At 35.7% G+C, this 27,795-nt stretch overlaps 6 protein-coding genes and 1 non-coding gene across 13 annotated transcripts in view; 4 read left to right on the plus strand and 3 right to left on the minus strand.

The window, feature by feature from the left end:
• The window catches only part of LOC104755071 (superoxide dismutase [Cu-Zn] 1-like), a 2,386-nt gene extending 213 nt beyond the window's left edge, over positions 1-2,173 (plus strand). Inside the window, exons 1-8 of one of the 2 annotated variants that reach the window (XM_010477400.2) lie at positions 70-245; positions 397-492; positions 585-686; positions 848-943; positions 1,118-1,149; positions 1,255-1,330; positions 1,533-1,586; positions 1,954-2,173. In XM_010477400.2, the coding sequence (XP_010475702.1) occupies positions 417-492; positions 585-686; positions 848-943; positions 1,118-1,149; positions 1,255-1,330; positions 1,533-1,586; positions 1,954-1,976 (459 nt within the window). In that variant the 5' untranslated portion in view covers positions 70-245; positions 397-416 and the 3' untranslated portion in view covers positions 1,977-2,173. Of the gene's footprint in view, positions 1-69; positions 246-396; positions 493-584; positions 687-847; positions 944-1,117; positions 1,150-1,254; positions 1,331-1,532; positions 1,587-1,953 lie in introns of those variants that run through there. The other variant, XM_010477399.2, reaches the window with a different exon arrangement.
• Positions 2,054-12,079, minus strand: LOC104755070 (DNA replication ATP-dependent helicase/nuclease DNA2-like). Of its 5 annotated transcripts, none has more exons than XM_019239500.1 (36): positions 11,977-12,079; positions 11,740-11,887; positions 11,246-11,594; positions 10,901-11,068; positions 10,589-10,801; positions 10,451-10,513; positions 10,024-10,227; positions 9,891-9,944; positions 9,765-9,826; positions 9,369-9,501; positions 9,152-9,262; positions 8,945-9,041; positions 8,600-8,682; positions 8,136-8,201; positions 7,769-7,924; positions 7,618-7,673; positions 7,468-7,525; positions 7,279-7,389; positions 7,144-7,200; positions 6,597-6,731; positions 6,253-6,507; positions 5,932-6,006; positions 5,673-5,794; positions 5,513-5,579; positions 5,283-5,387; positions 4,991-5,158; positions 4,503-4,572; positions 4,278-4,429; positions 3,944-4,021; positions 3,772-3,864; positions 3,544-3,681; positions 3,364-3,403; positions 3,197-3,270; positions 2,997-3,134; positions 2,799-2,918; positions 2,054-2,707 (listed from the first exon to the last, which is right to left on the minus strand). In XM_019239500.1, the coding sequence occupies exons 3-36, from the start codon at positions 11,576-11,578 to the stop codon at positions 2,582-2,584; spliced, it is 3,981 nt and encodes a 1,326-aa protein (XP_019095045.1). In that variant the 5' UTR covers positions 11,579-11,594; positions 11,740-11,887; positions 11,977-12,079; the 3' UTR covers positions 2,054-2,581. The 5 variants fall into 5 exon arrangements, with proteins under 5 accessions (XP_019095045.1, XP_010475700.1, XP_019095046.1 ...); XM_010477398.2 differs by having other exon boundaries at positions 11,246-11,600; XM_019239501.1 differs by lacking the exon at positions 2,997-3,134 and having other exon boundaries at positions 11,246-11,600.
• LOC104755073 lies at positions 12,307-14,279 on the plus strand. The gene is made up of 3 exons (XM_010477401.2): positions 12,307-12,556; positions 13,020-13,141; positions 13,717-14,279. The coding sequence occupies exons 2-3, from the start codon at positions 13,025-13,027 to the stop codon at positions 14,167-14,169; spliced, it is 570 nt and encodes a 189-aa protein (XP_010475703.1). The 5' UTR covers positions 12,307-12,556; positions 13,020-13,024; the 3' UTR covers positions 14,170-14,279.
• LOC104755074 (protein BONZAI 3-like) lies at positions 14,428-18,849 on the plus strand. Its single transcript, XM_010477402.2, has 16 exons — positions 14,428-14,907; positions 15,459-15,506; positions 15,596-15,744; positions 15,840-15,888; positions 15,983-16,039; positions 16,161-16,328; positions 16,424-16,558; positions 16,635-16,696; positions 16,778-16,874; positions 16,957-17,071; positions 17,150-17,226; positions 17,495-17,632; positions 17,820-17,984; positions 18,094-18,207; positions 18,320-18,416; positions 18,547-18,849. The coding sequence occupies exons 1-16, from the start codon at positions 14,740-14,742 to the stop codon at positions 18,651-18,653; spliced, it is 1,746 nt and encodes a 581-aa protein (XP_010475704.1). The 5' UTR covers positions 14,428-14,739; the 3' UTR covers positions 18,654-18,849.
• On the minus strand, positions 18,993-19,065 carry TRNAA-UGC. The gene has a single exon. It is a non-coding gene; the product is annotated as a tRNA-Ala (tRNA).
• LOC104755075 (probable histone H2AXa) lies at positions 19,497-20,312 on the minus strand. The gene is made up of 2 exons (XM_010477404.1): positions 19,992-20,312; positions 19,497-19,901 (listed from the first exon to the last, which is right to left on the minus strand). Exons 1-2 carry the CDS (start codon positions 20,196-20,198, stop codon positions 19,680-19,682), a joined length of 429 nt encoding a protein of 142 aa, XP_010475706.1. The 5' UTR covers positions 20,199-20,312; the 3' UTR covers positions 19,497-19,679.
• LOC104755076 (sugar transporter ERD6-like 1) lies at positions 21,254-25,276 on the plus strand. 2 transcript variants are annotated; one of them, XM_010477405.2, is made up of 18 exons: positions 21,255-21,507; positions 21,805-21,867; positions 22,198-22,287; positions 22,434-22,493; positions 22,573-22,638; positions 22,757-22,822; positions 22,919-22,994; positions 23,101-23,165; positions 23,261-23,353; positions 23,448-23,528; positions 23,781-23,865; positions 23,970-24,013; positions 24,099-24,161; positions 24,267-24,326; positions 24,423-24,476; positions 24,598-24,657; positions 24,748-24,862; positions 25,016-25,276. In XM_010477405.2, exons 1-18 carry the CDS (start codon positions 21,364-21,366, stop codon positions 25,135-25,137), a joined length of 1,407 nt encoding a protein of 468 aa, XP_010475707.1. In that variant the 5' UTR covers positions 21,255-21,363; the 3' UTR covers positions 25,138-25,276. The 2 variants fall into 2 exon arrangements, with proteins under 2 accessions (XP_010475708.1, XP_010475707.1); XM_010477406.2 differs by lacking the exon at positions 21,805-21,867 and having other exon boundaries at positions 21,254-21,507.

Consider the following 27,795-nt stretch of genomic DNA (forward strand, 5'->3'; position numbering starts at 1 on the left):
TTTTTTCTGGGTTTCATTCATCTCTTTCAAATCTTAGATCGATTCTTGTCTTATGAGCCTCTACTACTACTGTCATGATTTTGATCCGAATCCACGATTAGATCTTTTGAGGAAATAGTTTTGTTTTGTTCGATTTATGATCGGTGGTGGATCTATTGATTCCTTGCTTGTTTTCTCTTTGGGTTTATCACTCTTTTGAAGCTGCTTTGCTTTGACCTTTTTAGTGGGATTGAGATCTATTTTTGGTGAGAGCATTAAAGTTTACACATTTACATGAGATTTTGATGTTTTTTGGGTTTTCCATATCTGTTTATTTGTTGTTTCCTGATTTTTTTTTTAACATGATTGTGTTGTGTTTATGTTTGACATGAGTGGGTTATGTATATTTTATTAAAGATCACAAAAGGATACACACTATGGCCAAAGGAGTTGCAGTTTTGAACAGCAGCGAGGGTGTTAAGGGGACTATCTTCTTCACCCAGGAAGGACAAGGTCTCAGCTCTTCCTTTTTCATAATTAGCTTCTTTTTTTTCTTTTTTCTTTTTCACAGATGATTGAGTTCTTGTGTTGTTTTTTTTTTGTAGGTGTGACCACTGTGACTGGAACAGTTTCTGGCCTTAAGCCTGGTCTTCATGGTTTCCATGTCCATGCTCTTGGTGACACCACTAACGGTTGCATGTCTACTGGTAACTTCTTACACCTTTCTGGAAATTTTGACTGGCTTAGTAACTTTATGAGCTTTTTTTTTCTTGTTTGAGGAGCTTATAACAACTATGTTTTTGAATTGGGAACTCATGTTATCGTCTAAGTCATTGAACTTGTTATTTGGTCATTTTCCTATTACTAGGTCCACATTTCAACCCTGATGGTAAAACACACGGTGCCCCAGAGGATGCTAATCGACATGCTGGCGACCTAGGAAACATCACTGTTGGAGACGATGGTATCTCTTCTCAACATCTCTATCCCTCATCTCAATCTTTTCTAGACATATTTTTTTGCTACTCTCTCTCAATTGTGTTTTTGCTGTCTTAGTTTTATAGTTACGTTTTTCATCTATGACCAGCTTTAGTGTTCATGGAGTTACATAAAATATTTTATTTTTTTCTTTTCTCAGGAACTGCCACCTTCACCATCACTGACTGCCAGGTTCGTAGCTGTGTATCTGTTTTATACTCTTTTTTTTTTGTTCGTAATCCAGAACTGCTATAATGAACCCAATCTCATATGAGACATTTTGTGTTCGTTGCACAGATTCCTCTTACTGGACCAAACTCTATTGTTGGAAGGGCTGTTGTTGTCCACGCAGACCCTGATGACCTCGGAAAGGGTGATTACCTTTGTCTATTGTTTTTTATGGAGATTTTTTTTCTAGTTTCCTTGTTATGTTAACTGAATTTAAAAGATATCCAGTCCATTTGAGGACATCTACTGCATCTCGCTTATGACTCAGCATACATCATGCTTATGACTCAACATGGATCCTATGAACACTCTATAACCTGAACTCGTTTTGTTTTTTACATTTTTAGGAGGACACGAACTCAGCTTGGCTACCGGAAACGCAGGCGGCCGTGTTGCCTGTGGTAAGTAATTTTAATCCACATTTTACTCTCATGTCCTGTGGAAAATTAAGCTATTAGAAGCTGGATCATTACCAGCACTCCCATCTTGAACTCCATTGATTCTCTGGCAACTCAGGGTTCATCTTTGTTTTATATATCATCTTGCATTTTGGGGTTTGGCCAACTATCGATCACCTATTACATCATCTATGTCTGAAAATGCAGTATAGTTTTTATATGTTTAGGAAGTGACTAGATTGACTTTAGGCTCGTGAGAGTCCACAGAACTACATCTCCTGATACTAAGTTTCATTCCTAATGAATTCTCAATCAATGTAATAGACCCGCAAAGGATCAACTGACTGGCCTTACGTCTACCATTTTGCAGGTATCATTGGTCTCCAGGGCTAAAGCTTTTCTGTTTCCAAAGAAGAGATTGATGTAATAAGGAGGTCCAACTGGTTTGGTAATGTTTGTGTATCTTTTGGTGTGTGGCTATAACTTTCTGAGCTTAGTTGCTCAAAGCATTTGTAGTTCAGACAGAAAACAGAGAAAATTCCGTACTTTTACCATTTAATGAATAAAAGAGAGAGTTGGTTTAACAGTGATACTGTTTAGTGATTGCTTCTATGCTAAACTTTGATAATATATCGTGGCCTTCTGTCTTCTTGGATCAGTTTGTCAGATATAAATTTCTTAAACTACAACTCATCATAACGTAATTCACTGAACTCAATTTCTGAGTCCGAGTCTTCATATCCTCACCTCATTGAACTCAATTTATGAGTCTGAGTCTTCATATCACCACCTCATTGAACTCAATTCACTATCCGGTTATATTCACTCAATCTACTTTCATAAGGTTAATATTTCGCTATATACATACTTTCAGAATTGAGGTAAATTGAACTTTTCTTTCAATAAAATAGTAGATCGAGTATACATTATTATTCCTTATGGACAAAAATGGAGATACAAATTATATTGTGATATTTAAAACGTCTCTTGATCAGTTGTTATGGTTTTAGATCCCCCGGCAAAAGAGTCAAGATACCTGACTGCTCCTTAACCTTGTTCAACAGAAGCATCAACAGCGGAACTCTTGAGAGTGTTCTTTGTGATCCCACCATTATCAACTTTTTCTGTCCAAGCCAAACAACAATTTCAACCAATGATCGATAACAACATTCATTATTCAACACCATATACATCCATATGCTCTCTCAGTCTCACCTTTGCTCGAGTCAAAGCAACATTGATCCTATGCCAATCTCCGAGCAGTGAGGATGCAGAGCTTCTTGGTTTCTCCCGGGATCTCACAAAAGATACCAATATGCAGTCTTTATCTCTTCCCTAAACCATGTGAGGTCGTCAAAGGTTGGTAGGTTATTAAAGATTACCAAATTAAAATGATCAACCCAAGAGCCAAACCTGATACTTGTCTATAGTATGTATCTCCACAGAAGTCGTTGGAATGGCATGTTGAATGAGGATCGCTTGTGAGTTATAAGGAGTAATGATTCCAATCTCTTTACCATCTACTCCATTGTTTACTAGCTCCTCTACAATCTAAGAACTGTATTAGCCCACCCGTTCATTACTTTAAATGCATCTTTCATACTAAACAGTACCTCAGCTATTATGGAAGCTTCAACTGGATTGTTGATCGCATTCTGATCCTTAGCTTCAAAAGCACGCAGCATATCTAGAAAGACAAACCAGATTGTCTCGTGATAAATCCAGCCCATATGGCAAATAACTCATGTGAAGAAATAGCAACCAGTAAGTAGCCAAATACCTGTATTAACAAATAAAACTGTTCTGGTTGGCTCCAGAACCTGATGGAAACACAAAACGGTGAAGGGTTAATTAGATTGTTTGTGGATAAAGCATACACAGAGACTGAACTGATTGTCCGAATACTCAAGAGTTCTCAAAAATGCCTCTAACTTATCAAATGTTTAAGAACAACACTGACCTTTTTAAGCCATGATGAAGTCGAACTGGAAGTGGGAAGCATAAGTGTGGCATTAGCTACTTCAGCAGAACCACAGCATAATCTGTCTCCATATATTAAGGCATTTGATAGTTCCATAATACCTCGACACATTCGGTACTGTACATAAAAGATGTCTTAATAAAGCAGAATGTTATACCCAATAACAAAGTGTACTAACATAATTCTATCTTAGTAGATAAGGGCAACCTGGTTTTGTAACACTGAAATTGCGTGAGGATGGGCTTCTGATAACCTGCGAAACAAGCTTATTCCCATCCCATTCTCTCTAGCCTCGGTACTCTAATTTCATCAACACAACAATGATGCTGAAGTTACTGGAAAAAAACGGAGTTATTTCAAAAGAGGTGGTAATGCTTACCTGCACTAGTGGCGGTAGTTGATAGTGGTCACCAACAAGTACAAACGTAGAAGCAAACAGCAAGGGTCCTATCGAAACCTGATTAGTACAAGAAACCGTGTCTTCTTAAATATTATTCCACTTCAAACTCTATTGTGTCAGACTCTAACTTTCAATTCTGGTACATAAATGAATTTTGTCAAATAAGGGCCACTGGCTAATGTTTTCTAGTAAGTAAAATTAAAACATATGCCATCTGATTCCAAAGCCCTCCAAAGTTTATCACAATTTCTAAGTTGTCTACATAAAATTTACATTTCTACTCAACCAGTTGACAAGGAATGAGAAATCTTACAGGGAGTGCAATCTGGCCAGCTTCGTCAACAATGCATACGTCAAACCGCCTATTCACAAGCAAGGGACTATTGATTCCCAAACAAGTAGAGGCCACAACTTTGACCTGGTCCAATTTGTTTTTGATGTCCTCGACACTGCACATATCCATAGCTGCCACAAAGATCTCAAATACATTGAGAAGACTCCGAAGCTACAAAAGTTGGAAGAATATAATAGTGCAAACCTGAAAAGCAACTTTCTCGTACTTCTTCGTGTACAGCCTCATCTCTACCAATACGTAGAAATTCAATTCCCTGCAGTGTATTCATAATTGTATGTCATATGTATTAAAGCAGACACTTGAAAAAGGGTATATTCACACTTTGAACCCACAGGTTTCTACGCATCTTTTGTTGACTTTCCCAATCTTCTTCACTAAAACTTAAAACTCATTTTGCAGGATGAACATACTGTCCTTATTGTTTTCCTTCAATTTAATTCATTTTTTCCTTGTATAGTAGTACCTAAGTTCGGCTTTCCCTACCTAGTTCGGCTTTCCCTACCTACTAGGCTACTAATAGAGACGAGACATGTGTGGATGCAAACAACTCACATGAGGTACCATCTAATGTGCGATCAAACTATAGAACGTTCAACTTAACTCTAATCTTTTGAGATGAATGAAAGATTCATAATACAGAAAAATAGAAAGATTGGCTAGAGGATAAAAACCTGTGCTTTTAATTTGATAAGTAGATTATCAACAGCAGAGTTTGTGTAAGATGCAAGCAGAATAGATGAACCTCTGATCAACAAAGCTTTCACAGCATGGACCATTGTGGAGGTTTTTCCCGTCCCAGGCATTCCCAATATCAACGCATAGTCCTTTGCAGTGAGTATCTGAAAGTAAAGCAAGAAAACAATTTCTTTATGAGCTCTGACAAAGAAAAAAGTGAGTCCTTCAGACATGCCTTGAGAATAGCACGCTCAGCACATGAGCAGAGAAACATAATCATGCAATAACCTTAAGTATGGCTTGGCGCTGATCATTATTTAAACTCTTTTCTGACCATATATATGATATTGCAGGATCCTGGCTCAGTATAGATCCATTGTCAAATCTAGGAGGCTACAGAGACATGGAAAAGAAAGAAGAGCAAACAAAGCATGTAAAGAAAGTTACAAAAAACAAACTGCATCATCTTGTAAAAGGGAAATCTGAAAGAACAAAAAAAAATGAAAAAGACAATTTACCTCAAGATCCACAATCATTTTCCTGATGCTCTGTCCATTTTGTACGAAAAGCTGCATGAGATTGAACCTAGAACAATATGAAGACCAAGATTTAACATCGTAACAGCACATGCATATTGCATAGTATAATAATTGAATAAAAGATAAATTACAAAATCACCTCATAACAGAAAATGATGTCATGAATTCATCCTTGTAAATTCTCCATACCTCATGAGAGAGATTAGATGCCTCAGAAGAAGGTTCGCTCCAAGGAAGACGTAATCGCTTGGATAAAGAAACCTAAGGGTTGACATAGCAAAAGAAAAATACCGATCTCTTTAGACATGTCTGAGTAAGAACGTCAAGATGAATTGAACCAGACAAACTAAGCTAAACTTATTGATAGTCAAAACAAAACTGAGGGCGAATGTGCTTACTGATACATGATTGCGACTAATATCTGCTATAATCCCATTTGCAACTGTCAGGTGGCTGAATTCTGTGCGAAGAACCTGATAATCAGCATAAATTAAAAGTAAAGTTGAAAAATCGTCGAAAAGATATGGTAAATGACAACAATACTCTCAAGTGTAATCATTTGTCAATTTCAGAAAGTTATTACAAGTTGTTGCATCTAAGACTTTCAGAAAGAAATGCATGATGTTTAGCAAGACAAATGGTTAAAATTCAGAAGAACACTCTCCGGCGCAACTAATTATATTAGTTCAAATTAACCATGACAAAAGAACAATCAGTACCACACGATCTCCAGTTCTAAGTTTGGAATCCAGGTCATCAGTTGCAGGGGTTCCAGTCATAATTGTATCTTCGCTGGGTACTCGTTCTCTAGAGTTTGATGAGTTTTGACGAACAAAACGATAGATGAATCTAGTTTCTTTATGAGTGTTATGATGCGGAAACCCGTTTGTCATGTCAAGAACCATAGAAGAAAGATAATTAGCTGAGTGGCTGCCCTTTGAACCATGTGGATGCGCAATGTCTTTCCGTAGAAGCTGATTAACAAACATAGATATTAGATAGCCAAAGAAAAAAAAATTTGTTGACTTTGTACTCCAGTAAAACTAGCTGGTACACAACTAACCTGCATCTCTCTAGCTTCCAAGTCAATCAGCCTGTCCCAGTGTTGAAGGAATTTGAAATGCAAATTTGAAAGATGAGAAACATGTGTGTCAAATACATCACCAAGTCCACTACTCTCTGCATTTCCACCATCTGCCTGGGGCAAACAGACAAGATGTTTTAGAAGCGTTAGTCCAATAAGATATGATAAAGTTTCAACACCATGAAGATGGACGTGTCAATCCCTCCTCCAAGCATGCTTGAAACACGTACTTTATTCTCAGGATTTATATGCGCAACAACTCTGAAAACAAAAGCTTAGTATGTAGTAACAGATAACAAAATGGAAATTCACTTCTGGTCGCTAGTAAAGAATGTGAACTAAAACCAACGTTCGATTACTGGTTGAATATATACATTAAACCGGACTTTATCATGCAACTGGTTTCATGAAAATTAAAAAATCAATCCCTAAATGCTTAAACATGTAGAAGTAGAACCTTATAAATACGAGTAATAACTCAAAAATGTAAATATCAGACTTCAACATCAAAGAAAGTAGAAAATACCTTATGATAAATCGTGCAAACATCCAGATGGCGACAGTACCCGCACATGTTGGGATTCTAGTATCAAAATAATAAATTATTCCAGTATCTAGTAAATATTCCTAGAAAAATTGTCATCAGGACATCAGAGCATACCCGTAACATTGGCGGCAGTTGTTGGGTTGTTGACGCCACAAGGATATCATTTGCAAGTTCATTACGACGAATAATGAGACCCACCAAATCTGATCTTTGAACAGAAATTCCCTTTACAAGTGAGCATTGAAAACTTAGTCACTCGGATATCTTGAAACCAAAGAAAGGCACACAAGATTTTTGACTTACATGTGTCTGCTCTGACTTAAGATAGTATAGAAGGCCATTGTCAATATGCTTCAGGTACCTGCAATGTTGAATATGTGATATCTTATGAAAAGTGTAAACTGCTGTCTGTTTTCCAGCAGTAAAAAGGAAAGAAAGGCAGAACACGAGTACCTCTCAGACATCAGGAGCGTGTACAAGATCACCTGTGCAGAATGTTCCGTTGATGACTGCATAACACAATAAAGATCAAGCGCTTAGTTATTAATAAGCTTTTGGAATTTTCAAATTTCTACTCAATATCTCAATAGATCTTTATACAGACCTGACCACCAGGAGCTTTTCCAGACTTAAACTCAAGGGGCATTATCTTCTCATTTACTGTGTTCATGTCAGATTCAACTATCACTCTGACTGAAGCATCAATCATCCCTTTCAGACCATATTTAGGGGCCCATGACATCTCCTCAATATCGATAACCTGAGGTAAGAAATTTGTTTATAAACAATAATAGATATATCATTGGAGGAGATTGCCTCAATTAAACAGCGGTTATGATGCAATGATGTCAAATTATCAGTTTGGTACAAATAGGATGCATCCGCTAGACGAACAATCTGTTCCTGTTTTTCACCTGAAGAAAATGAAATCTTAAGAAGACAGAAAGGGAGAGAGTAGGAAAAGCTCTTACCTCTGATATCTTAACTTTTTTTTCTCCAATGGTAGAACCAAAATTAACTGTTGGTATCCCTGAGTCCTGATTATAACGACATTGCCATGAGTTTAATAGCTTTCTGCCTATAGACTTACCAAAATGCTTAAAGAGACGAGGGAGGGATCAGAGATAGAAGAAAAGTATGCAAAAACTGCCTTAAGAGGTTATGTTCTTTGTTACTGGATATCTTTAGGTGGAAGGCAACATAAGAGAAAACATGAAAAGATGTGATTACCAAACAAGATTATATACGAGAAAAAAAGTCTAACACACATAAGAGCATAACGCAGTCTCTAACATGTATGTGGGACACTAAAATCTTTGAAGAGACAGCCAAGCAGAAGAGTGGCCACAAAAAATTACGCCCATGTAAGGAAACAGATATATAACAGCCATGAGTAACTCAAAAAAGAATCATAAATAGGAAAATGCAGGTGCACCTTCGGATATCTGAAATGACGAATCCAACCCAACATTTTTGGGATTGCTCCAAATAAGGTTGCTTTAACATCTCTTTCATGTACTGTAGAGAACAGATGACACGATAAGAAAATAATTAAGTCATTTGGTCAGCTCTTAGCATTTCATATTAACAACAGAACAAAATTCAGAGCAATGTGACTCTTAGAAGCACAACAAACAAAGAGGTATGATAGCCTAAAATTCTAATAAATAAGGGGTATTCTATATATTAACTCAAAATTCAAATATAATAAGGGGTATCCTAGCTATATAATAAGTGCATGAACCTTCAAATAATAGGAACACGTAATGTAGGAATCAACCTCCACATGCATATAAGCTCTCAATATTTTTCTTAATCACTATGCTCGCATATTCCTGCAAACCCTCTTCAGATGGAGACTCTTGCGTGAGACCAGCCTGAAAAACAAAGGAAGTGTATAGTACAGATCAATACATTGCAAGAAATAAAATAAAACACTCATTGTCCAATAGAATAGTTTCATCATAAATTCCATACTGCAGTAAACCTGAAAAACTTGGTGCAGCAAGGTTCCATCTAAGGCTGCTGCTGCGTGTTCATTGGATCTGAGCCTCTCATCTAGCACGGTTCGCCTTGGGCAACCAAAACTTGCTGCAACCTGAAAGGTCGGACAGGTATTCAGGACAAAAAAAAAGCAAAATTAAATTAAGTGCATAAAAGATTGGTATTTGTAGTGAGAAACCCTAACGGAAAAGGAAAAGTACCCTAGTTCCAGCAATAAGGGTGTCAGGATGAAGAATCAAGAAATTATTTTGATGGTCCACGTCACACTTGCCATCCCCATCAAACTCTCCAATAACATTGATTGAATCTCCTGGTGATACAGTGCTGTAAAACCTGGTAACGATAAACCTGGTAAGTTTCAACCAACTGAGAAATGAATAGATGATATTTGGATGCCCCATACACTAAGAGGATAGAAAGATTAAGAACAAGAAAATATGTAGTACACTATCAGCTCACAGCTAAAAATGGTAAACCAAGACATTAAAGAACAAGGCATAGAAAACTCATCAAGCGTTGAATAGAAGAGCAAAGACAGCTTGCAATCTGATTCTGAAAAGCAAATATTTCACTATATTTCATCTAGAAAAAAGTACCATTCATCCCAGAGATACAAAGCGCATTCTACTCCAGTGTGCTCGTCTAGCAGGCGAAGAACCTGAGAGAACATCAGTCAGCAAAATGAGTCTGTAGTATAAAGAAACACCAAAATACATACAAACCTTATAAGGACATTGAACCCTAGATGAGCCCGCCAAACCACGTTTCTCGGATACCTGTACAACTCTGGACAATGAGCAAGTTTCACATAAAAACCATAGCTGCCCTCAATAGCGCGATAAAGGCGAACTTTACCTCCAATACAAGGAAATAGCTATCTGGACTTCTCGAAGAATGCTTTTTTGGTAGAGTTGGCCCTTCATCTACAGCGTAGTCAACGACAGAACACATGCTATCATCTTCAACTCGAACTTGGGCTAGCACAGTCCCCACATCATTAGCTGTTTTGTCATCAGCTGAGATGACATCCTCCACTTGATCTAACAATTCAAGCAAGGCCTACAAAAAGAGGCAATATGCAGATAAATATCGACATGCTGTAGAAAACAAGTTCTAAAGGAAATAATCCATGTAATCTTGACCAAGCACAGTTGGCAATACGAAACATAATACGTATATCAAAAGATGCCTTTCGTAAGCATCTACAGACTGCATCAAGTTTCAAATCAAACGATGTCTTTGGTAAGCATCTAAAGACTTCATTAAGTCTCACAAATTATACCCTTTTATGTTGTCCACCCCCCGTTAATCCACAAGCTGCACTGCATGTTACAGTACTAGGAAGCTGAACATAAACAGAGCAAAGTTAGGAAATACATAAAATGTGATCATAAATCTGGTTATTAGGAATAGAATATACCTTGTTGGGAGGGCATGAAAGTGACGGTGGGGTCTGGAAAGGACTGTTTCCACTACTAGAAGTGTTAAAAATTTCTAACTCCCCATCTGCGGAAGGTTTTACCCTTTCCATGACCCTATTTGCTGCAAAAGTTGGTCTTTTGGAAACTTTTTTTGAGGGTGAAGATAACCATTGCTCGACCTTGGAAGTTATACCTGATGTAGGACATTGTGTCTGCACTAGCTGTTGTCAGTTTCGATCTGAAGAAGGGAAATAAAACAGCTACAGAATATACAATAGATAAAAGAGATAGAAAAATGAAACAAAACGTGCCTTGTCGAGAGAGCAAGGACGAATAGTAGAAGATTTAATCCCTAGTGAATTTTCTGTCAAGTCCATCATCTTAGGAATTTGTTTCGCCGCCGCCCGAAGTCTTTCATTTACAGGAGAGAATTTCCACGTTATCTCTCCGCCAGCCTCAACTTGACTTGGCTTTATCAACTATAAAGATAAAAGAAACATGTAAGCATTACACGACAACTAGATAGTCAACCATGTGGACAGAAATTATAGGGTAAGTAGAATCTTGCAATTACATTAGCCAGCAATCAAGAAGCAAAATATCAAAATTCCAAACTATAAAATTAGAATATAAAGGAATATGAGAAACGAAACTACCATTCCTGGAGAGAACCGCCTAAGGTTTTTGGAGATCTCGGGAGATGCCTCAGTGAGTTGCTGCTGGTCCATATCTTTGGGGTCATCAGGTATCTCAATCAATGTGCCTAGAGGGTTTTGAGGCGTTAAAACTGCGGTGTCAGAGGCAAGACCATTCACATTCTGTTGATCAACAGGGTGGTCAGCAGTTGAGGTATGAGAGTTTGAAGTCGATTGGGAGTTCTGAATATGTCGACGGAACAACTGCTGGATGCTGGAAGGTTGTGACGAATTGGCTGAAGACTCTTTGTTTAATTTCGAAGCTGAAGACTTTGGCTTCTTTCTTGGTGGCATTTCCAATCGATAAACCCTGAAACTATGATGGAACTGTTAAATCTTTAACTCTGCCTAGCACAACAAACTTCATATCTTCATTGGACTGCAACGTCTTAGGGATTCTTCTAAATCTTAATCTCAAGCTCCAAACAACAAGGCATAATTAAAAAACAAAATACCTTTTTTTTCACGATCACGCTCAGCGAATCAAACAATAAATCCTGTAAGTAGTTGACCAAGCATTATCCCAGGTAATTCGAAATTCTAATGGAGTTTCCACAAACTTAAACCCAGCAGAAGCTTCCCAAAAACGAACTTGGGGTACCTCTGAAAATCGCAAACCAAGTTGAGAATTCAGGACGGGATTGAAAACCCTAAAATCTTCATGGAAACTGTTAGCGAATCGAGAAACTAACCGTAAACGGAGAAGTCAGGGCGACGGGGCAAGCGACGGCGAGTAAGTGAGAGCGAGAGAGAGAGTCGCGAAGTGAAGAAGGTTCGGTACCTCTCAAAAATCAAACCCCGCGGCTTTATTCAGCTTTAACCGGAAACCATCCGGTTCAATCAGCTGATTCGGTTCGGATTATAGATAATGTCCTAAACCCGGTGTAAAACCCAAACAAATCCACTAAAAACCGGTGACCCTTTTAATTAATTTTGGGGGTGTTAAAAGTCGAATTAGCTTTCTATGGGGAGAAAATAGAAAACAAATAGATCTTCAAGGGGTTATATTTTGCCCTTTTTGCATTTGTAGGGTTTTAGAAAAATCTTCTTCACTGTTTCGAACTTTCGAGCTCCGACGAACAACACTTACAACTCGGCGGCAGCTATGGTGGAGCACCCAACCTACTTTTTTTACTGAACCTTACTTTTGGTTTCTTACTGTCTTTCCCGGTGGCTTCGTGGGTAGTTCTCAGAATCTGATTTTGTAGATTTTTATTTGCGACTTTCTCCTCTGCAAAATCGACCCGTCGTGCTCTGTCCATCGAATTCCAGGTGCGTTAAGACTTATTTTATCTTCTTCAGATACTGTGTGGTTCATGGTACGAGCCAATTTTAGATTTTGTTTGTTCTGGTAAAAGAAGTGAACTTGTTATGATCACATCGTAGGGATTGTTTGAGTTCTCTCAATTCGTTAAATCTTCTCAATCCTTTGCATTTCCTTAGCTTACCATCTGTCAATTTGATATCATGTTGGCAAATTAGAGACTCTTGGCACTAGCTATTAGCTGTGTAACCTCTGCAATGGATTTTATGTGTTTGGATTGTGTTATTGAGAGAGATGTTAAGGTGTTTGCCTTCTCTATAACTGATTCCAAATTAGTTTCATCTTGTGGGAAATGAGAGCTCTTTAATATGTTGTGACAAAAGCTAGTTTCTTTTGATTTCACAGTTTAATAGAATTTCTAAATGAGTACGCTTCTTCCTAGTTACTGAATTCTACTGTTGGTTGGTGCAGATATAATGTTGAGGCAAGTGGTTGCCAAGTATTCGATCGGTAAAGTTGTGATTTATGGAAGTAACAGTGAAAAGCTTAGACCTTTCCTCTGCCAAACCAGTTGTGGGTTTCACACTGGACGGGTACTTCACCATCCTTCTACTTTGATTACTTGAAACTTGAATTTTTATTAGAATTAGTAGATAAGTGAATTTGTTTGAATCTGGTGTGTACAGTCTTTTCCAATTCCTTGTGACCACCCTGTATGATTGAAATCCCATTACTAGATCTGTTTGGAAACGAATTTAAATGTGGTTTATCGGACGTTTGACCTCTCACGTTAGCTTTAGTGATGTTTGCGAGATAAAGTTTTGATGGTGGATTGTAGGTGAAAGTCCCAAATTGTAGTTGCAAGACGAGGTTATAATGTAGCTCGTAAATGTAAAATTTACTGGATTGTTCAACCTCTCTCTATTTTGTTGGTCTTTTGGTGATGCCAAAAAATTGTAGTCTACATTGATTTTGATGGGGTTTATGGAGTCTAGTTTAGAGTGAATACTAAGTTTGGGCTCTGTTCTATATATTGTTAACACTGATTTGTTGAAACAATTTACTAAAAGTTGTATTGTTTTCTTTGTCTTTCATTGAAGCAATTTACTGTGTCTGGCTCTTTTGTATCTGTTTCTAATTTTGACTTGGGCTATGACATTCCTGACAGACTGTTTTTGCACCAAGAAGCTTCTTCGGTGTAGAAGATTACGTGGACGATGACACAAGCCGGCCATACACATACCAGAAAGAGAAAAAGTCGAAGAATCCAGACAAACATGTGTCATTCAAGCAACGGACAGTGGCATACATGGAGCCTTTTACCCTAGATGTCTTCATCTCAAAGCGATTCGTTTCGGCATCGCTCACGCACCGTGTAACATGTAGGCAAGTCGCTGTAGCGGGAACAAACTCTAAAGACGTGAAAGCTGTTCTGAGATCAAGATGCGATATCCCGGCATGCATGTCCATAGGGAGGATCTTGTCAGAACGTGCAAAAGAAGCTGATGTTTACACAGCTTCTTATACGCCAAGGGACCAAGACAAGTTTGAAGGAAAAATCAGAGCGGTTGTTCAGTCCCTTATCGATAACGGCATTGATGTTAAAATTTACCTCGACTAGAATGAAACAAAACGTTTTGTGTCAAACCTTATCGATTCAACCAGAAACAAATAATTTATGACAAAGTCAGTTTGTGAAACTGGAATCATAAAACAAGTTATCATCGCTCATCATTCATGCTATCAAGTCGAGAACATTCGCAGAAGAAGATAAAAAAAGAGACTTTTTATTAGGTTTGGAAAAAGATTTTCTTAGGATAGAAAAAATCAAAAAAGTGTTAGTATATTTTTAAAACACGTTTGACGTTTCCTTAAAAATTAAATCGCGTTTTTAATTTTATTCAAAAAAAACTCCCCAAATAGGTTTCTGTTTCTGGGAAGGTCGAACCAATTTCCTGAAAATTATCTGCTTTGCTTTTTTAAAAAAGAAAAAAAATAAAAGCAACCTTCAATTTCCATCTAACGCGTCTCTTTGAATATATAAGGAGGAGGTAGAGATAGGTAGTGATAGAATCCTGAAATTGATTTTAGATAATCTGAATTGTGAAAATTTCTAGGGTTTGATCTGAGTGAGAGAAATTAAAATTTGGGATTTTTTTTAGGGTTTGAAATCTTAAGAGAGAGAGAGAGAATGGGGAATTGTTTAAATGGGGATGTGAAAGGAGGGAAACAAGCCATTGGAGGGGTCCAGCAGAGACCCACATCATCCACTGCCGTCGCCAACAATGCTGCTCTCAACGATGCCGTCGATTTCTTCTTCCGATCTCGTGGTCAATACCCTCTCTTTTCTCAAATCGAGGTAACCAAAGCAAAGCTTAGGGCTTTTTTCTTTCTTTTTGTGTGTGTGTTTGTTGTTCTTTATATTATATACTTGGATTAGTCAACCAAAGCCACCAAATTGTGAATAGAATATTGTCAAAACTCGATAAAGACTGTTGCTTTTTAGGGATCCTTCTTCTTCTTCTTCTTCTTCTTCTTCTTTTTTTAATCCATCCATAGTGGATAAGATAAGATATTCCCACATGTTTTGTACCTTTCTAATGAAGAAAAAACCCACATTGACTTTGTCTTCTTCAGTCTTTGGTCCCATGTTTTTTTTTCTCTCTCTCTTTTGCCTTTTGCGTGGGTTTAGTAGTTTATTGAATCTTCCTTCATTATGTGGGGTAAAGTACCTAGACAATGTTGTCCTTCGGATTTGTTGTTGTCACTTGAGTAAGGATGGCTTAAGATTATCGCTTTGTTTTGCTTATTGCTTATGAGTTTACACTATTTCTTTTGCAGTTTCATGTTATGTATATCACAGGTTTACCTATTACTAGTGCTTTAACATGATGCAATTGTGTTTTGCAGTTGACTTTGTCGGCTTCAAACCTGATTGACTGTGACATCACTTCTAAGGTACGTATGCCCATACCATATACTTGTTGTATTAACTTCATATAGCACCCACCCATTAATTTAAGAAGTTGATGGATTATTTTTTGTAGAGTGATCCGATGGCTGTCATGTATCTGAAGAAAAAGGATGGGAAGCTTGAGGAAATTGGCCGTACTGAAGTCATACTAAACAACTTGAATCCAAGTTGGATTGAGAAGATTACAGTCTCTTTTCAGTTTGAAGTTGTTCAGTCATTAGTGTATGCCACCCCTCAACACCCAACTTTTCTTTTCTGATGAGTATTGTTAGACCACTAGAATACTGTCAACTTATATGACTTTTTTTTTTTTTCAGTTTTCACGTGTATGATGTTGATACCAGATTTCATAATGTGCCTGTGAAGGTAATATTTTCACTGACAGTACAATCTAGTGGATAAGAGAAGTTTGCATTTTTATTATACTTGTTGCACCTCAATATACTGTGTAACTTTGCAGACAATAACGCTGAAGGACCAGGATTTCTTGGGAGAAGCCACCTGTGTTCTGTCCGAGGTAAATTTATTCAATGATCAGACACTGCTACCTGATGGCTTTATTTGGCATTTAGTTTCTGTTACTGCTCTTTGTGTACTACAACATATCTTATATTTTCTATTTCAATTCCAATCACCAGGTTATGACAAGACCTAACCGAACTGTGACATTGAGTCTTACTGACAACAATAATAGACATCTGGGGACACTCTCTGTCCTTGCTGAAGAAACAGCTGCTTCTAAAACTGTCGCCGAGATTAATTTTCGCTGTGTCAATTTGGATAACAAGGACTTGTTCTCTAAGAGCGTACGTACAAACTTGTGCATTCTTGTCCTGTTAGGTAACAATATTATGATTTTTTGCAGAAGTTTTAACATTTTTATCTTATTTTCTCTTTCTAGGATCCTTTCTTAAGAATTTCAAGAATTGTTGAGAGCAATGCTGCAGTCCCGATTTGTCGTACTGAGGTAGTGGACAACAACCTCAACCCCGTATGGAGGCCTGTATGCTTGACTATGCAGCAATTTGGAAGCAAAGTAAGCTAGTTGTTTTACTGTAATTCAATGTATTTGAAGTAATCATTATGTTAAATTGTTTATTTTGTCTACGCAGGACACCCCATTGGTTATCGAGTGCTTTGACTTCAATACCAGTGGGAATCATGAGCTTATTGGGTAACATGTTAACCTTCAACCCTCTACTGGGTTACAACATATATTGATTTTTGTAACTGACAATTGTAATGAACCTCGCAGGAGGACAGAGAAATCTGTAGCGGAATTAGAGAGACTTTGTCACCAGAAAGAAGCTGCAAACTTTGTGTATCCATCTCTTAGTCATGGTCGCAACAAGGTGTCTACTAGTGCTACATGATTAAAATCTTAAGACAGTTATTTGCATCTGTTTTTGTTAAGATGTTATTGGGATTTTGTAGGTTCTGAAAGGCCAGCTCATTGTGGATCGTTTTGTGGAGAAAGTCCAGTACAGTTTTCTTGATTACATATCCAGTGGCTTCGAACTTAATTTCATGGTTGCAGTCGACTTCACTGGTAAATCACCTTCTTCTACTCATATAAACTTACCTTCTTAGAAACCTTGAGTTTTAATATTAATGGTCTGTCTTCCAGCTTCAAATGGTGATCCCCGAACTCCAAGTTCTTTGCATTACATTGATCCATCAGGCAGATCAAACTCATATCAGCAGGTACTATTGTTACACCTTCAATCTTTTTGTATAGAATCATTTTTTTACTTGTGATTTGTATCCTTAATATCAAGAAATTTCTTGGACTAGAAGTTCATGATTACTTCTCTTGCAAACGGGTAATGAAATAACAGAAATATGGTCATTTAATTTATATGCTAGTTCTGAGTATAATAAGACCATCGTTTCATTGCTGTCTCTTTCAGTGTGGAGTTTCCCTTGATCTATCAATTGTATTGACATAATTTGTTTTCTATTTTTTTATCAGGCTATTATTGAAGTAGGAGAGGTTATCCAGTTTTATGATTCGGATAAGCGATTTCCTGCTTGGGGATTTGGAGGAAGAACATCGAATGGTTCTGTGTCCCATGCTTTTAACTTGAATGGAGCTCCATACGGCGACGAGGTAACTTACGAGACAGAAAACGGTTCTGTCTTTTTATTATTGGAACTTGTATTGTGGGCATACTGGTGTATATTGTTACAAATAGATTATACGTTGTCTCTTTTATAATTTCGGAACCATGAAACATTGCATTCTCGAAAGTACATGTTAAGGGTCACATGGCTTCATATTCTCTTTTCCTTTTCAGGTTGTTGGAGTTGAAGGAATCATGGCAGCTTATGCGAGTGCTCTTCGCAATGTTGCTCTAGCGGGACCAACTCTATTCAGCCATGTGGTCGACAAGGCTGCTAATATTGCTTCACAGTCACTCTCACAAAACAGTCCCAAGTACTATGTTCTGCTCATCATTACGGTAAAACTCAGTGACATAATGACTCTGGCCTAATTCAGATATAGTGTGCATCTGTTACTAGTGAATCCATTATTAGCTTCAATGCCTAAATGTTTGGATGTGTGAGCAGGATGGGGTCCTTACAGATATGGCGGGTACAGTAGACGCATTGGTGAGAGCTTCTGATCTCCCGTTGTCAGTTCTTATTGTCGGTGTGGGGAACACAGACTTCAAACAAATGGAGGTAAAAGTTTTGGTTTTGCCTAGTTAGGTTTTGATCTCAGTGTCTATCAGCTCGTATCTTCTTTGTCAAGTTTTAAGTGTTGTCTATTGACTTAACCTTGTAAATTTTTCAGATGCTTGATGCTGATAATGGTCGCCGGTTAGAGAGTTCTACCGGTCGCATAGCTACACGGGACATCGTTCAGTTCGTGCCTATGAAAGACATCCATAGTGAGTGTTTAGATTTCTTTCAATTACTAAAATTTCTACACATTTTAAAGTTATGTTTAACATAGGGTAGTGTTAAAGTATTTAGATGCGTTTCGGATTGGATGCTAAATGTTAAATTTGGTGGGTGCAGGTGGACAAGTGTCAGTGGTGCAGGCACTTCTGGAAGAACTTCCCGGTCAGTTTTTGAGCTACGTCCGTTCCAGAAATATCAATCCACTCGGCGCGCCAGCGATTTGAAATTCATAGTCTCTTTTAGAGTGTGTTTTTTTGTTTTGTTAATTGCATAGTCATCAACAAGTTCTCAATATGCTTGGAAAAACAAATTTAGGTTTTTTAGAAAGAAAAACATAAACATATCAAAATTTCCTAAATGTATATATTTTAGCATGTTTGCATAACATTAGCATTTTTTCTTGCATTTATGAAATGTAAGAATATTATATAACTTCTTGGCGAAGAGAAAAAAAAAATGAATATGATATAAATCACGCATCAAAATGCAAAAAATACAAAGATACAGACAATAGATGAAAGTCTCTTGTTTTTTAGCAAAAATACTAAAATAAAGAAACAAGTTGGAGATGCGGGGGATCGAACCCCGTGCCTCTCGCATGCAAAGCGAGCGCTCTACCATTTGAGCTACATCCCCATTTGTTAAGTTTATAGTTAATCAACTTAATAACTTAATAATCATCATAGTTTTCAACAAGTAACATATGAAACTTTACAAACATGCTTATGGTCGAATGTAAAATAGTGTATATGGTCGAATCTTTTAGATCAAAAGTCAAAAGATAATCAAATACATATGGATGTCAAAATTTCTAGAAGGCCAGATATCTAAATAAGGAACCAGCAGCGACGCTAACCAAGACAGGTCAATTAGATAAGATGAGATTTGGGGGGTCTGCAATCTCAGTTATAAGCCATTTAAGGATAATTCTAATAATCTAATGGGTTTTACTAAGTTAAATGAGAGTCTAATGAAATTGAACAGGCTCCTCGAAACATGTATGTTCTTGTTGTATTCAGACAACCAACAAAGCCTTTGCAAATGTTTCTGCGTTGATCGATCCATCATGATCCGAATATATATAAAAATATCATTCACTAATTAAACATATTTCTGCATAAGCCTTAAGTACTTGAAAGCTTTTAAAACAAATCTGAACCCCCAAAATAAACAACCTTCAGGATCTATTTTACAAGTTCAAAGCAAACAACAGAAACTGAACTAAGAAGTTACAACAAAAGATGAGAAACTCAGAACTCCTGAGAAGCAGATCCAATATCTCCTTTGTTCTTGCCAACCTTTGAAGGCAAAAGGTTCTGATGAATATTAGGCAAAACTCCACCATTCGCAATCGTCACACTTCCCAATAGCTTACTAAGCTCCTCATCGTTTCTCACCGCAAGCTGTATGTGTCTTGGTACTATACGCGTCTTCTTGTTATCCCTCGCCGCGTTTCCAGCAAGCTCCAACACCTACACCAAAATCAATCGAATCAGTACAACCGATTCACAGATGTGACTAACAGATTCGGAATCGAACGATAGGGATAAATTTAAAATTACCTCAGCGGCGAGGTACTCGAGAACGGCGGAGAGATAAACAGGAGCACCGGCACCGACACGCTCGGCGTATTTGCCGGCTTTGAGGAATCTGGCGATTCTTCCGACGGGGAATTGAAGACCGGCTTTAGATGAACGGGAGACGGATTTGGTTGCTTTGGGCTTTCCTCTACCACCTTTGGTTGTTCCGCTTCCTGCGCCTGTACTCATCTCTCTTTCTTCTTCTTCGAACTTAAACAACGATTTTAGATTGTGAAGAGATTTTGCAGATATAGAAGTGTTATAGTGTGATAATTGATCTGGGAATGGGGGAGAAGTTGAGTGGGCTTTAGGGTTTTGTTCTTCTTCTTTATTTATAGGCTGCAATGATTAACTCTCATTGGTTGATCAGGTAATCACGCGGATCGCCAGCGTGGCACATCGTAGCCTTTTAAACTGTGTGGGTTTTGGTCCGTACATCTGTTTATAAGAAAAAGTGATTTTTTATTGAAAACTCCTCAACTATTGCCACCTTTCCCATTTTAACACCTCAATAAATTATTCTTTACATTTTAGACCACGAATCTGTGGATACTAGAGTTTTGGTAACCATTATGCTCATTTGTGTATTACACAAACCCATTAGAGGTTTAATAAGCTGTTAAAAAAAGGTTGTTTAGAGGCTGTTAGTGAGTAATTAGTGGGTTAATCTCGGTTTAATTAAGTTTGTATATATAAACATAAGAAACCTCGCTTGTCTAAGCTTCATGAATTTTACCTTCATTAACCGATGCACGTGCTTTTGTGCATTGTAAATTTGTAACTGGCCGATACTCTCCCCGACTATACATTGCCTATGCTCCGTTGGTAAGAATCTTATTCCCTTATGGTGACAGATCAAATATATCTTAACTATCAATAGTACAGGTGAGAAGACCATGACCATCGTGTCTGCATTGGGTGCTTGTTGTTGTTGGTTTCAAAGCAATCGTGTCTTGCACATCTTATCATCGGATCAACTGACAAGTGCATGCTCTTCTTCATGATTCATCTTTCCTCGAGCTCTGATTTTATTATTTTTTTCCGTGAAGATCAAAGAGTCTCCTCTGCTTCTCCATTTCTAGAAGGACATGTTATGCTGATAGAAATACACTTTTGTATAATAGCAGTATTTTATCTTATAGTATAATATGATGATATAACCACTATTAAATATATATATAGCCGACCACCAACGGAAAAATCTAGAAACCCCCTACATATATATATATAGTAATAGTAGAATAAAATAGTAGTAGTTGAATCAAAATATCTCCGGACGAATACATTATGCTAACTTAAAGTCTGAAGACCATTAAAGTACTGAGTAAAAGAAAAAAAAGAAGAGGAGAAGGAGATGGAGTCTGGAAGTCTGAAAACCCCTCTGGTGAATAAAGAAGAAGAAGAAGAAGAAGAAGTAAGAACCTCTTCTTCCATCACTTCTGATCTTCTTCTCAGTACCTCTGTCGCTGTCACTGGATCCTTCGTTTATGGCTGCGCTGTGAGTTTCCTTCCTTTTTTTTTACTTTCATTTCCAGTTTTTACTCTCATGGGCATGGATCTCTCAATTAACATATCTCAAGATTGGATATTAATTTTCTGATCCCACTCTGCTTTTTGTTTTTGGTAAATTGTGCAACTTAATTTTTTTTTTTTCATTTTGTCTCCTACTCCATTTGCTAATTGGAATATACTTATGTGATTTTGTGATTAACTTTAAAGTATATATATATATTTATAATTGTGGCCTAATATTGTGAAAATAATCTGACAAAAAAAATCATGTCATAACTGGAAGATGTCATATTCGTCCCCTGCTCAATCCGATATCATGGAAGAACTGGGACTTTCCGTTACAGATGTAAGTCCATGATGTGTGTGTGCTCAGTATCAACTTTTCTATTTTTATCTATTTTTTACGTTAGTAATCTCATAGAGTAACAAATGAAAATCGAAATTTGACGTTCAATACTTCAATTGGAATAAAATAACAACAACAAAAAAAGAAAAAGGTTCTCTTGTAAATAATCCGGACTAGCAAACCAAGATTTGAATAGCATACCGAAATAAGTCCAACTTAATTGTTTTTGTAGTATTTTTTTATTTATTACATGCCTTGTTTTTTTTTTTTCAACTACGTAGTTTTATTAATTGGATTGTATGGTCAAAATCAAATCTGTTTTGGTCACAGTATTCATTTTTCACTTCGATAATGACATTCGGTGGAATGATTACGGCCGCGTTTAGTGGGAAAATCGCTGCACTTATTGGTCGTCGACAGGTATTTAATTAATTTTCGTTTCGTATTTAATAATGTTGTACTAACTCCTTTTGTTTTTTACATGTATTATACTATAGTTTTTTCGCAATCTTCCAATGTGACGTAATATGCACGTTTGATTTGTTCATCTCTTTGATTGATCTCAGACAATGTGGATCTCGGATGTTTTCTGCCTCTTTGGTTGGCTCGCTATAGCGTTTGCACAGGTTAGTTTAATTATGGTCAAACATTTATATTTTCAGAAGATTTTTATTTTATTTTGATTTTCGTTGTCATTATTTCAAGGATAAAATGCTGCTAAATATTGGACGCGGCTTCTTGGGATTTGGTGTTGGTCTCATTAGTTATGTGGTAATTAACTACTTTTATCGTCCTTTTTTTAACAACAAAGTTTTTTAGTTATTTCATACTACTATAAGAGTGTTGGTTAATGTCGTTTTCTTTTCTACACCATTTTGTTGGATACAAGGTGCCTGTGTATATAGCAGAAATTACACCTCAAAAAATTCGCGGAGGATTCTCTTTTTCCAATCAAGTAAGAGAAAAAAAACATACATTATATATAAGAGTTTATAGTTTCAAAATCTTGATATTTAACTATAACTATTTTATATTTGGTTTGAATTTGTAGTTGCTACAAAGTTTTGGGATTTCACTCATGTTCCTCATCGGGAACTTTTTCCATTGGCGAATATTAGCTCTTTTAAGTAACTAACTTTTTTCTCTAAATGAATTATAACTCAAAATCAAAATAATGTTTATACTTAAAATCACATTACTAAACTTATTTATGATTTTTTACTCTATGACTAGGTGCAGTCCCATGTGGTATCCAAATGATATGTTTATTTTTAATTCCTGAATCACCTAGATGGCTGGTAATTAGTTCAAACACTTACCGTTGCTTTTCCTTTTAGTTCCAATGTATTTATTGGTAAATGGTATATATAAGTACGGTTGATGTTCATCTTAGGCGATGTATGGTCGAGATCGAGAGCTTGAAGTTACTTTGAAGAGATTAAGGGGAGAAAATAGTGATCTTCTTGAAGAAGCAGCTGAAATCAGAGTAATTATTTATTTTTTCCGTATGCTTTGCTACATATACATGCATATTTTGGTTAAGTTCTAATGTTCTTTTGTTCAATTTCTCTGTGAAACAGGAAACAGTGGAAACCTCTAGAAGAGAATCTCAAAGTGGAGTAAAAGATTTGTTCAATATGAAAAACGCACATCCGTTGATCGTAAGTCTCATCTAATACCAATCATCTATTTATACAAATAAGCTAGAAGAGACCGTGTTCTTACCTAGCTAATTCTGTGACCTATTGATGATCAAACTTTATAAACATGTATACATGCACATACGTATAAATGTAATTCTCCTGGCGAAAAAAATTATACTATATACTGTATTTAGCTTGTGTTTTATGAAAAAAAAAATGTGAATTAACTTGTCTGTTTGGGTTTATTAATTTTGTTGAAAAATGGTTTAGATTGGATTGGGACTAATGCTTTTGCAACAATTTTGCGGGAGTTCCGCGATAAGTGCTTATGCAGCTCGTATTTTTGTCACAGCCGGTAAACCATAATTAACATGTGAAGGGCAGGTCACACTTGGTTTACTATTGTATCAATAATACCATCTCATGTTTTTTAATTATATTGTCTTGCGTTATTATTAGGTTTTCCAAGCAACATAGGAACATCCATCCTTGCTGTTATCTTGGTAAAACCAAACATTTATTTATTTAATCATCGTGTATTTATATATGTATACAATTAAAATACAATTGTTTTTTGTTTATTTGTAGGTACCGCAATCTTTAATTGTCATGTTCGCCGTCGACCGATGTGGACGCCGACCACTTCTGATTGTAATCATTTCATTATCTTCGATATAGTACTATGTATTTTCATAATTGATTACCTTGGATAAAAGTTATAGTTCGTGAGTTTGATATTTTGTTATGTTTTTGCAGAGCTCATCTATCGGTCTGTGCATATCTTCATTTTTTATTGGTCTTTCTTACTATCTTCAGGTTGATGTCTTCTTCACCATTTTGATCGTTCTAACTTCAATGGTCTTTTAGTTTTTATAGACTAAATTATGAATATTATGTTTTCACCACACGCAGAAGCACGGTGATTTTCAGGAGTTTTGTTCCCCTATGTTAATGGTCGGTTTAGTGGTACGTAAAATGCCAATGGGCCAACCGGTTTAAACTAATTGATTTGGTTAAATTCATATACTGTACTACTTGGTGAAACCACAACACTAATTAACCAAAGTGTGATTCATGTATGTACCAGGGTTATGTCGTATCCTTTGGCATTGGTCTAGGTGGACTACCATGGGTAATCATGTCTGAGGTATTTTGTTTACTTTTCTTTTAAAGTACAAACAGTTAATTTACCTTTTTTGGATTTAAAATTTCTTAATGTATTCGTTTAATATGGTAGGTGTTCCCAGTGAATGTGAAAGTCACCGCTGGTAGCCTCGTAACAGTCTCTAACTGGTTTTTCAGTTGGATTGTCATTTTTAGTTTCAATTTCATGATGCAATGGAGTGCTTTCGGTAAAATTCTATCCCATCAATTTGACATTTTTATTTTCTTTTTTCTTGAAAACATTACAAACTTAACAAAAAGTTACTTTAATTATTATACTATATGTATCAATCTTTAAAATGATAATTATATGGAGATATTTTGGTTTATTGGTGTTTCAGGAATATATTACATATTTTCTGGAGTTTCTCTAGTGTCAGCCATATTTGTATGGACTCTAGTGCCTGAAACTAAAGGCAGGACACTCGAGGACATTCAAACATCATTAGGCCAACATTCATAAATTGAAGGCTGAATGTTTTGTATGCATTTCAGATATATATTGCCACGGATCAAAATTTGATTTTTTGCTTTTTTGGTAATTTTACAATATATGCTTTTATCTTTAAACTACCAATTTGAATATACGTGATTTGTGTGTAGATATCTCCTATATAATAAAACAAAAGTACATAAAAACTATATAATATGGATTATAAGATTAATTATTTGATTATTTGATAGGTTATAGGTTATATGGGTTGTATCAATAGTTAAAACTCGATTTCAAATCATCTTAAAAAGGATATTCCAAAAAAATAAAATAAAATCTCCACAAAATATTTAATTAACCATATATAAGTAACAAAATCTCAAAAATTAATCACTCTTCTGCAGATTAAGAGTGATTTTTGATTATACTAGCAACAAAATCTTTAAAAATTTCAAGTCCTTAGATTTTATTGCATAAAGATTTATTCACAACAACTTTTAAAAACAATCACATAAATTATATTTTATATAAAATTACAATATAAATAAAATGAATTTCAATCCGTGCTAATCTAATCTAGTGTTGTTACTAATTTGACCTAATTTTGTGCATTATTATATAAACTAAGGGTGGTATTGGTTTGAGATTTATGAAGATTTTTGAAAAGTTCAACAAAATCATTAAAAATGAATAAGTGAAAGATTGTTAAAGATTGCTAAAGAGTTTTGTTGATTAGTTTTCTAAAATCTTGTAAAGTCCTCCAAACAATTCCTGTATTTTTATGATACTTTCCATGACTTTATTTTGTAAAGAAAGTGTCTAAAATCATGAACCAATAACATAATAATTGAACTCATTAACAATTCTAAATTCTTTTGTTTTAATTGAATAACACAAAAATTTTAATGATTTTATAAAAGTCTAAGGGGGAGGTATTGGTTTAGGATTTAGAAAGAATTTTAGTGACTTTGTGTTTTTAAAAATCTTGCTGACTTTTTAAATCATAGAAAATTAGAAAGTAAAAATGAAAGATTCTATAAGAGATTGTTAGAAAGTTATTTTAAATCTTGCTGATTTGTGTTTCCTAATCTTGTAAAATCTTTCATAAAATCTTTCAAAATCTTTCTATTTCATGAAAGAGTTTTCATGACTTTTGTTATGAAGGAAATGATATAAAATCCTAAACCAATAACACAAAATTTGAATTCATTAACAATCCAAGATTCTTTTGTTTTAATTGAATAACATAAAACTTTCCATGACTTTATAAGACTCTTAATCCAATAACACTAGATTTATCAAAATTTTAGATAACTTTTTACAAATCCACAACCAATAACACCAAATTTTTAAAGAGTTTTAAAAAGTCTTGATTGAATAACAACATATTTTACATAACTTTTAAAGTCATTAAAATTCTTTCTAAATCCTAAACCAATAACCCCTCCTAAATCCAATAACTCAGATTTGTTAAGATTTTAAATGACTTTTTACAAATCACAAACTAATAACACTAAATTTTAACAGAGTTTAACAAAATCTTGATCTAATAACAACATATTCTACATAACATTTAAAGTCTTTAAAACTCTTTTCAAATCTTAAACCAATAATCCCCACTAAATAGAAGATTATGGAAGAAGTGGGACTATACGTGGCAGATCATGTAAAATCCACATTTATTCTTCGCTCCAAGTACACCACTTATATAGGGAAAATCTCAAACCGGTTAAATAAACCAGACCAGTAACCTCGGTTTGAATGTTCTATTTCTATTTTAGTCAGTATACGTTTTTTTTTCTTCTTCACTTAAGGTAATGACATTAGGAGGAATGATTACGGGCGCGTTTAGCGGATAAATCGTTGCACTCATTGGTCGTTTGACAGGTCTAAATATTAAAAACTGTGATTAGTGAGCTCTAAATCTTAAATTAGAGTGACAGACACATCACACATACATATGAAATAAAGGAAGGTAAATGAACCGTCAACAGTGACTGGGTAATTTAATTGTAGATTAACGTTAGGTTTGCAGAATTTATGACTGACATATTACATTAAAGAAACTAGAACTAGAGAGTAGAGAGACTAGAAAGAACTAGTAGGGGGTATTCAGTAGTAACTTTCAAAAGTATGAGGACTGTGCTGTAAAATTAATAAAACAACGAGGGAGTAAGGTGAAGTATCTCCAAGAAAAAATTAATTAACTACTATTACTCCAAGAAAAAAATTTAACTACTATTACTCCAATAATTTTTTTAGTCTCCAAGAAAATATAATTGATACTAGTGCTGTAAAATTAATAAAACAACGAGGGAGTAAGGGTCGCGCTTTATGTACCTGATTGTGTGCTTGTAGATCATTACCATTTACTGATTTAGACTGATCACTCAAATTACAATTCATATTTATGTGGGTAAATGGATCACAGTCCACGTGGTACAGACGTACAGTATCTCGTTCGACCAAATCTCAACTTAGCAGCCCATTATAAAGTTTTAATAGAATTTTCCAACCTTATACACCATGTAACATAACTATTATTACTATATTTCTTTACATATTAAACTAAAAAAGAAAAAAAAAAAAAAAAAGAATAAGATTGATTAGGAAAAAAGATTGTACCTAAAATATTTTGTATTCTTTACTCAAATTTGTTTCCCTTGTCAGTTTCTTCAATTATACTAT

This window comes from Camelina sativa, chromosome 17 (genome assembly GCF_000633955.1).
Source record: "Camelina sativa cultivar DH55 chromosome 17, Cs, whole genome shotgun sequence".
NCBI classification, from domain to species: Eukaryota; Viridiplantae; Streptophyta; class Magnoliopsida; order Brassicales; family Brassicaceae; genus Camelina; species Camelina sativa.

Excerpts from the sequence above, each read along its gene's own strand:
- LOC104755070 (XM_019239500.1), bottom strand. The coding sequence starts at position 11,578 with ATGCCACCAAGAAAGAAGCCAAAGTCTTCAGCTTCGAAATTAAACAAA. Across the intron at positions 9,945-10,023 it reads GCTATTTCCTTGTATTGGAG|GTATCCGAGAAACGTGGTTT; the intron begins GTAAAGTTCGCC and ends AGAGTTGTACAG. Across the intron at positions 7,390-7,467 it reads TTAAGTCAGAGCAGACACAT|GGAATTTCTGTTCAAAGATC; the intron begins GTAAGTCAAAAA and ends TCACTTGTAAAG.
- LOC104755073 (XM_010477401.2), top strand. The coding sequence starts at position 13,025 with ATGTTGAGGCAAGTGGTTGCCAAGTATTCGATCGGTAAAGTTGTGATT. Across the intron at positions 13,142-13,716 it reads GTGGGTTTCACACTGGACGG|ACTGTTTTTGCACCAAGAAG; the intron begins GTACTTCACCAT and ends CATTCCTGACAG.
- LOC104755074 (XM_010477402.2), top strand. The coding sequence starts at position 14,740 with ATGGGGAATTGTTTAAATGGGGATGTGAAAGGAGGGAAACAAGCCATT. Across the intron at positions 16,559-16,634 it reads TGCAGCAATTTGGAAGCAAA|GACACCCCATTGGTTATCGA; the intron begins GTAAGCTAGTTG and ends TTGTCTACGCAG. Across the intron at positions 17,985-18,093 it reads ATGTTCTGCTCATCATTACG|GATGGGGTCCTTACAGATAT; the intron begins GTAAAACTCAGT and ends ATGTGTGAGCAG.
- LOC104755075 (XM_010477404.1), bottom strand. The coding sequence starts at position 20,198 with ATGAGTACAGGCGCAGGAAGCGGAACAACCAAAGGTGGTAGAGGAAAG. Across the intron at positions 19,902-19,991 it reads TCGAGTACCTCGCCGCTGAG|GTGTTGGAGCTTGCTGGAAA; the intron begins GTAATTTTAAAT and ends ATTTTGGTGTAG.
- LOC104755076 (XM_010477405.2), top strand. The coding sequence starts at position 21,364 with ATGGAGTCTGGAAGTCTGAAAACCCCTCTGGTGAATAAAGAAGAAGAA. Across the intron at positions 22,823-22,918 it reads GATTCTCTTTTTCCAATCAA|TTGCTACAAAGTTTTGGGAT; the intron begins GTAAGAGAAAAA and ends TTGAATTTGTAG. Across the intron at positions 24,014-24,098 it reads CCATCCTTGCTGTTATCTTG|GTACCGCAATCTTTAATTGT; the intron begins GTAAAACCAAAC and ends GTTTATTTGTAG.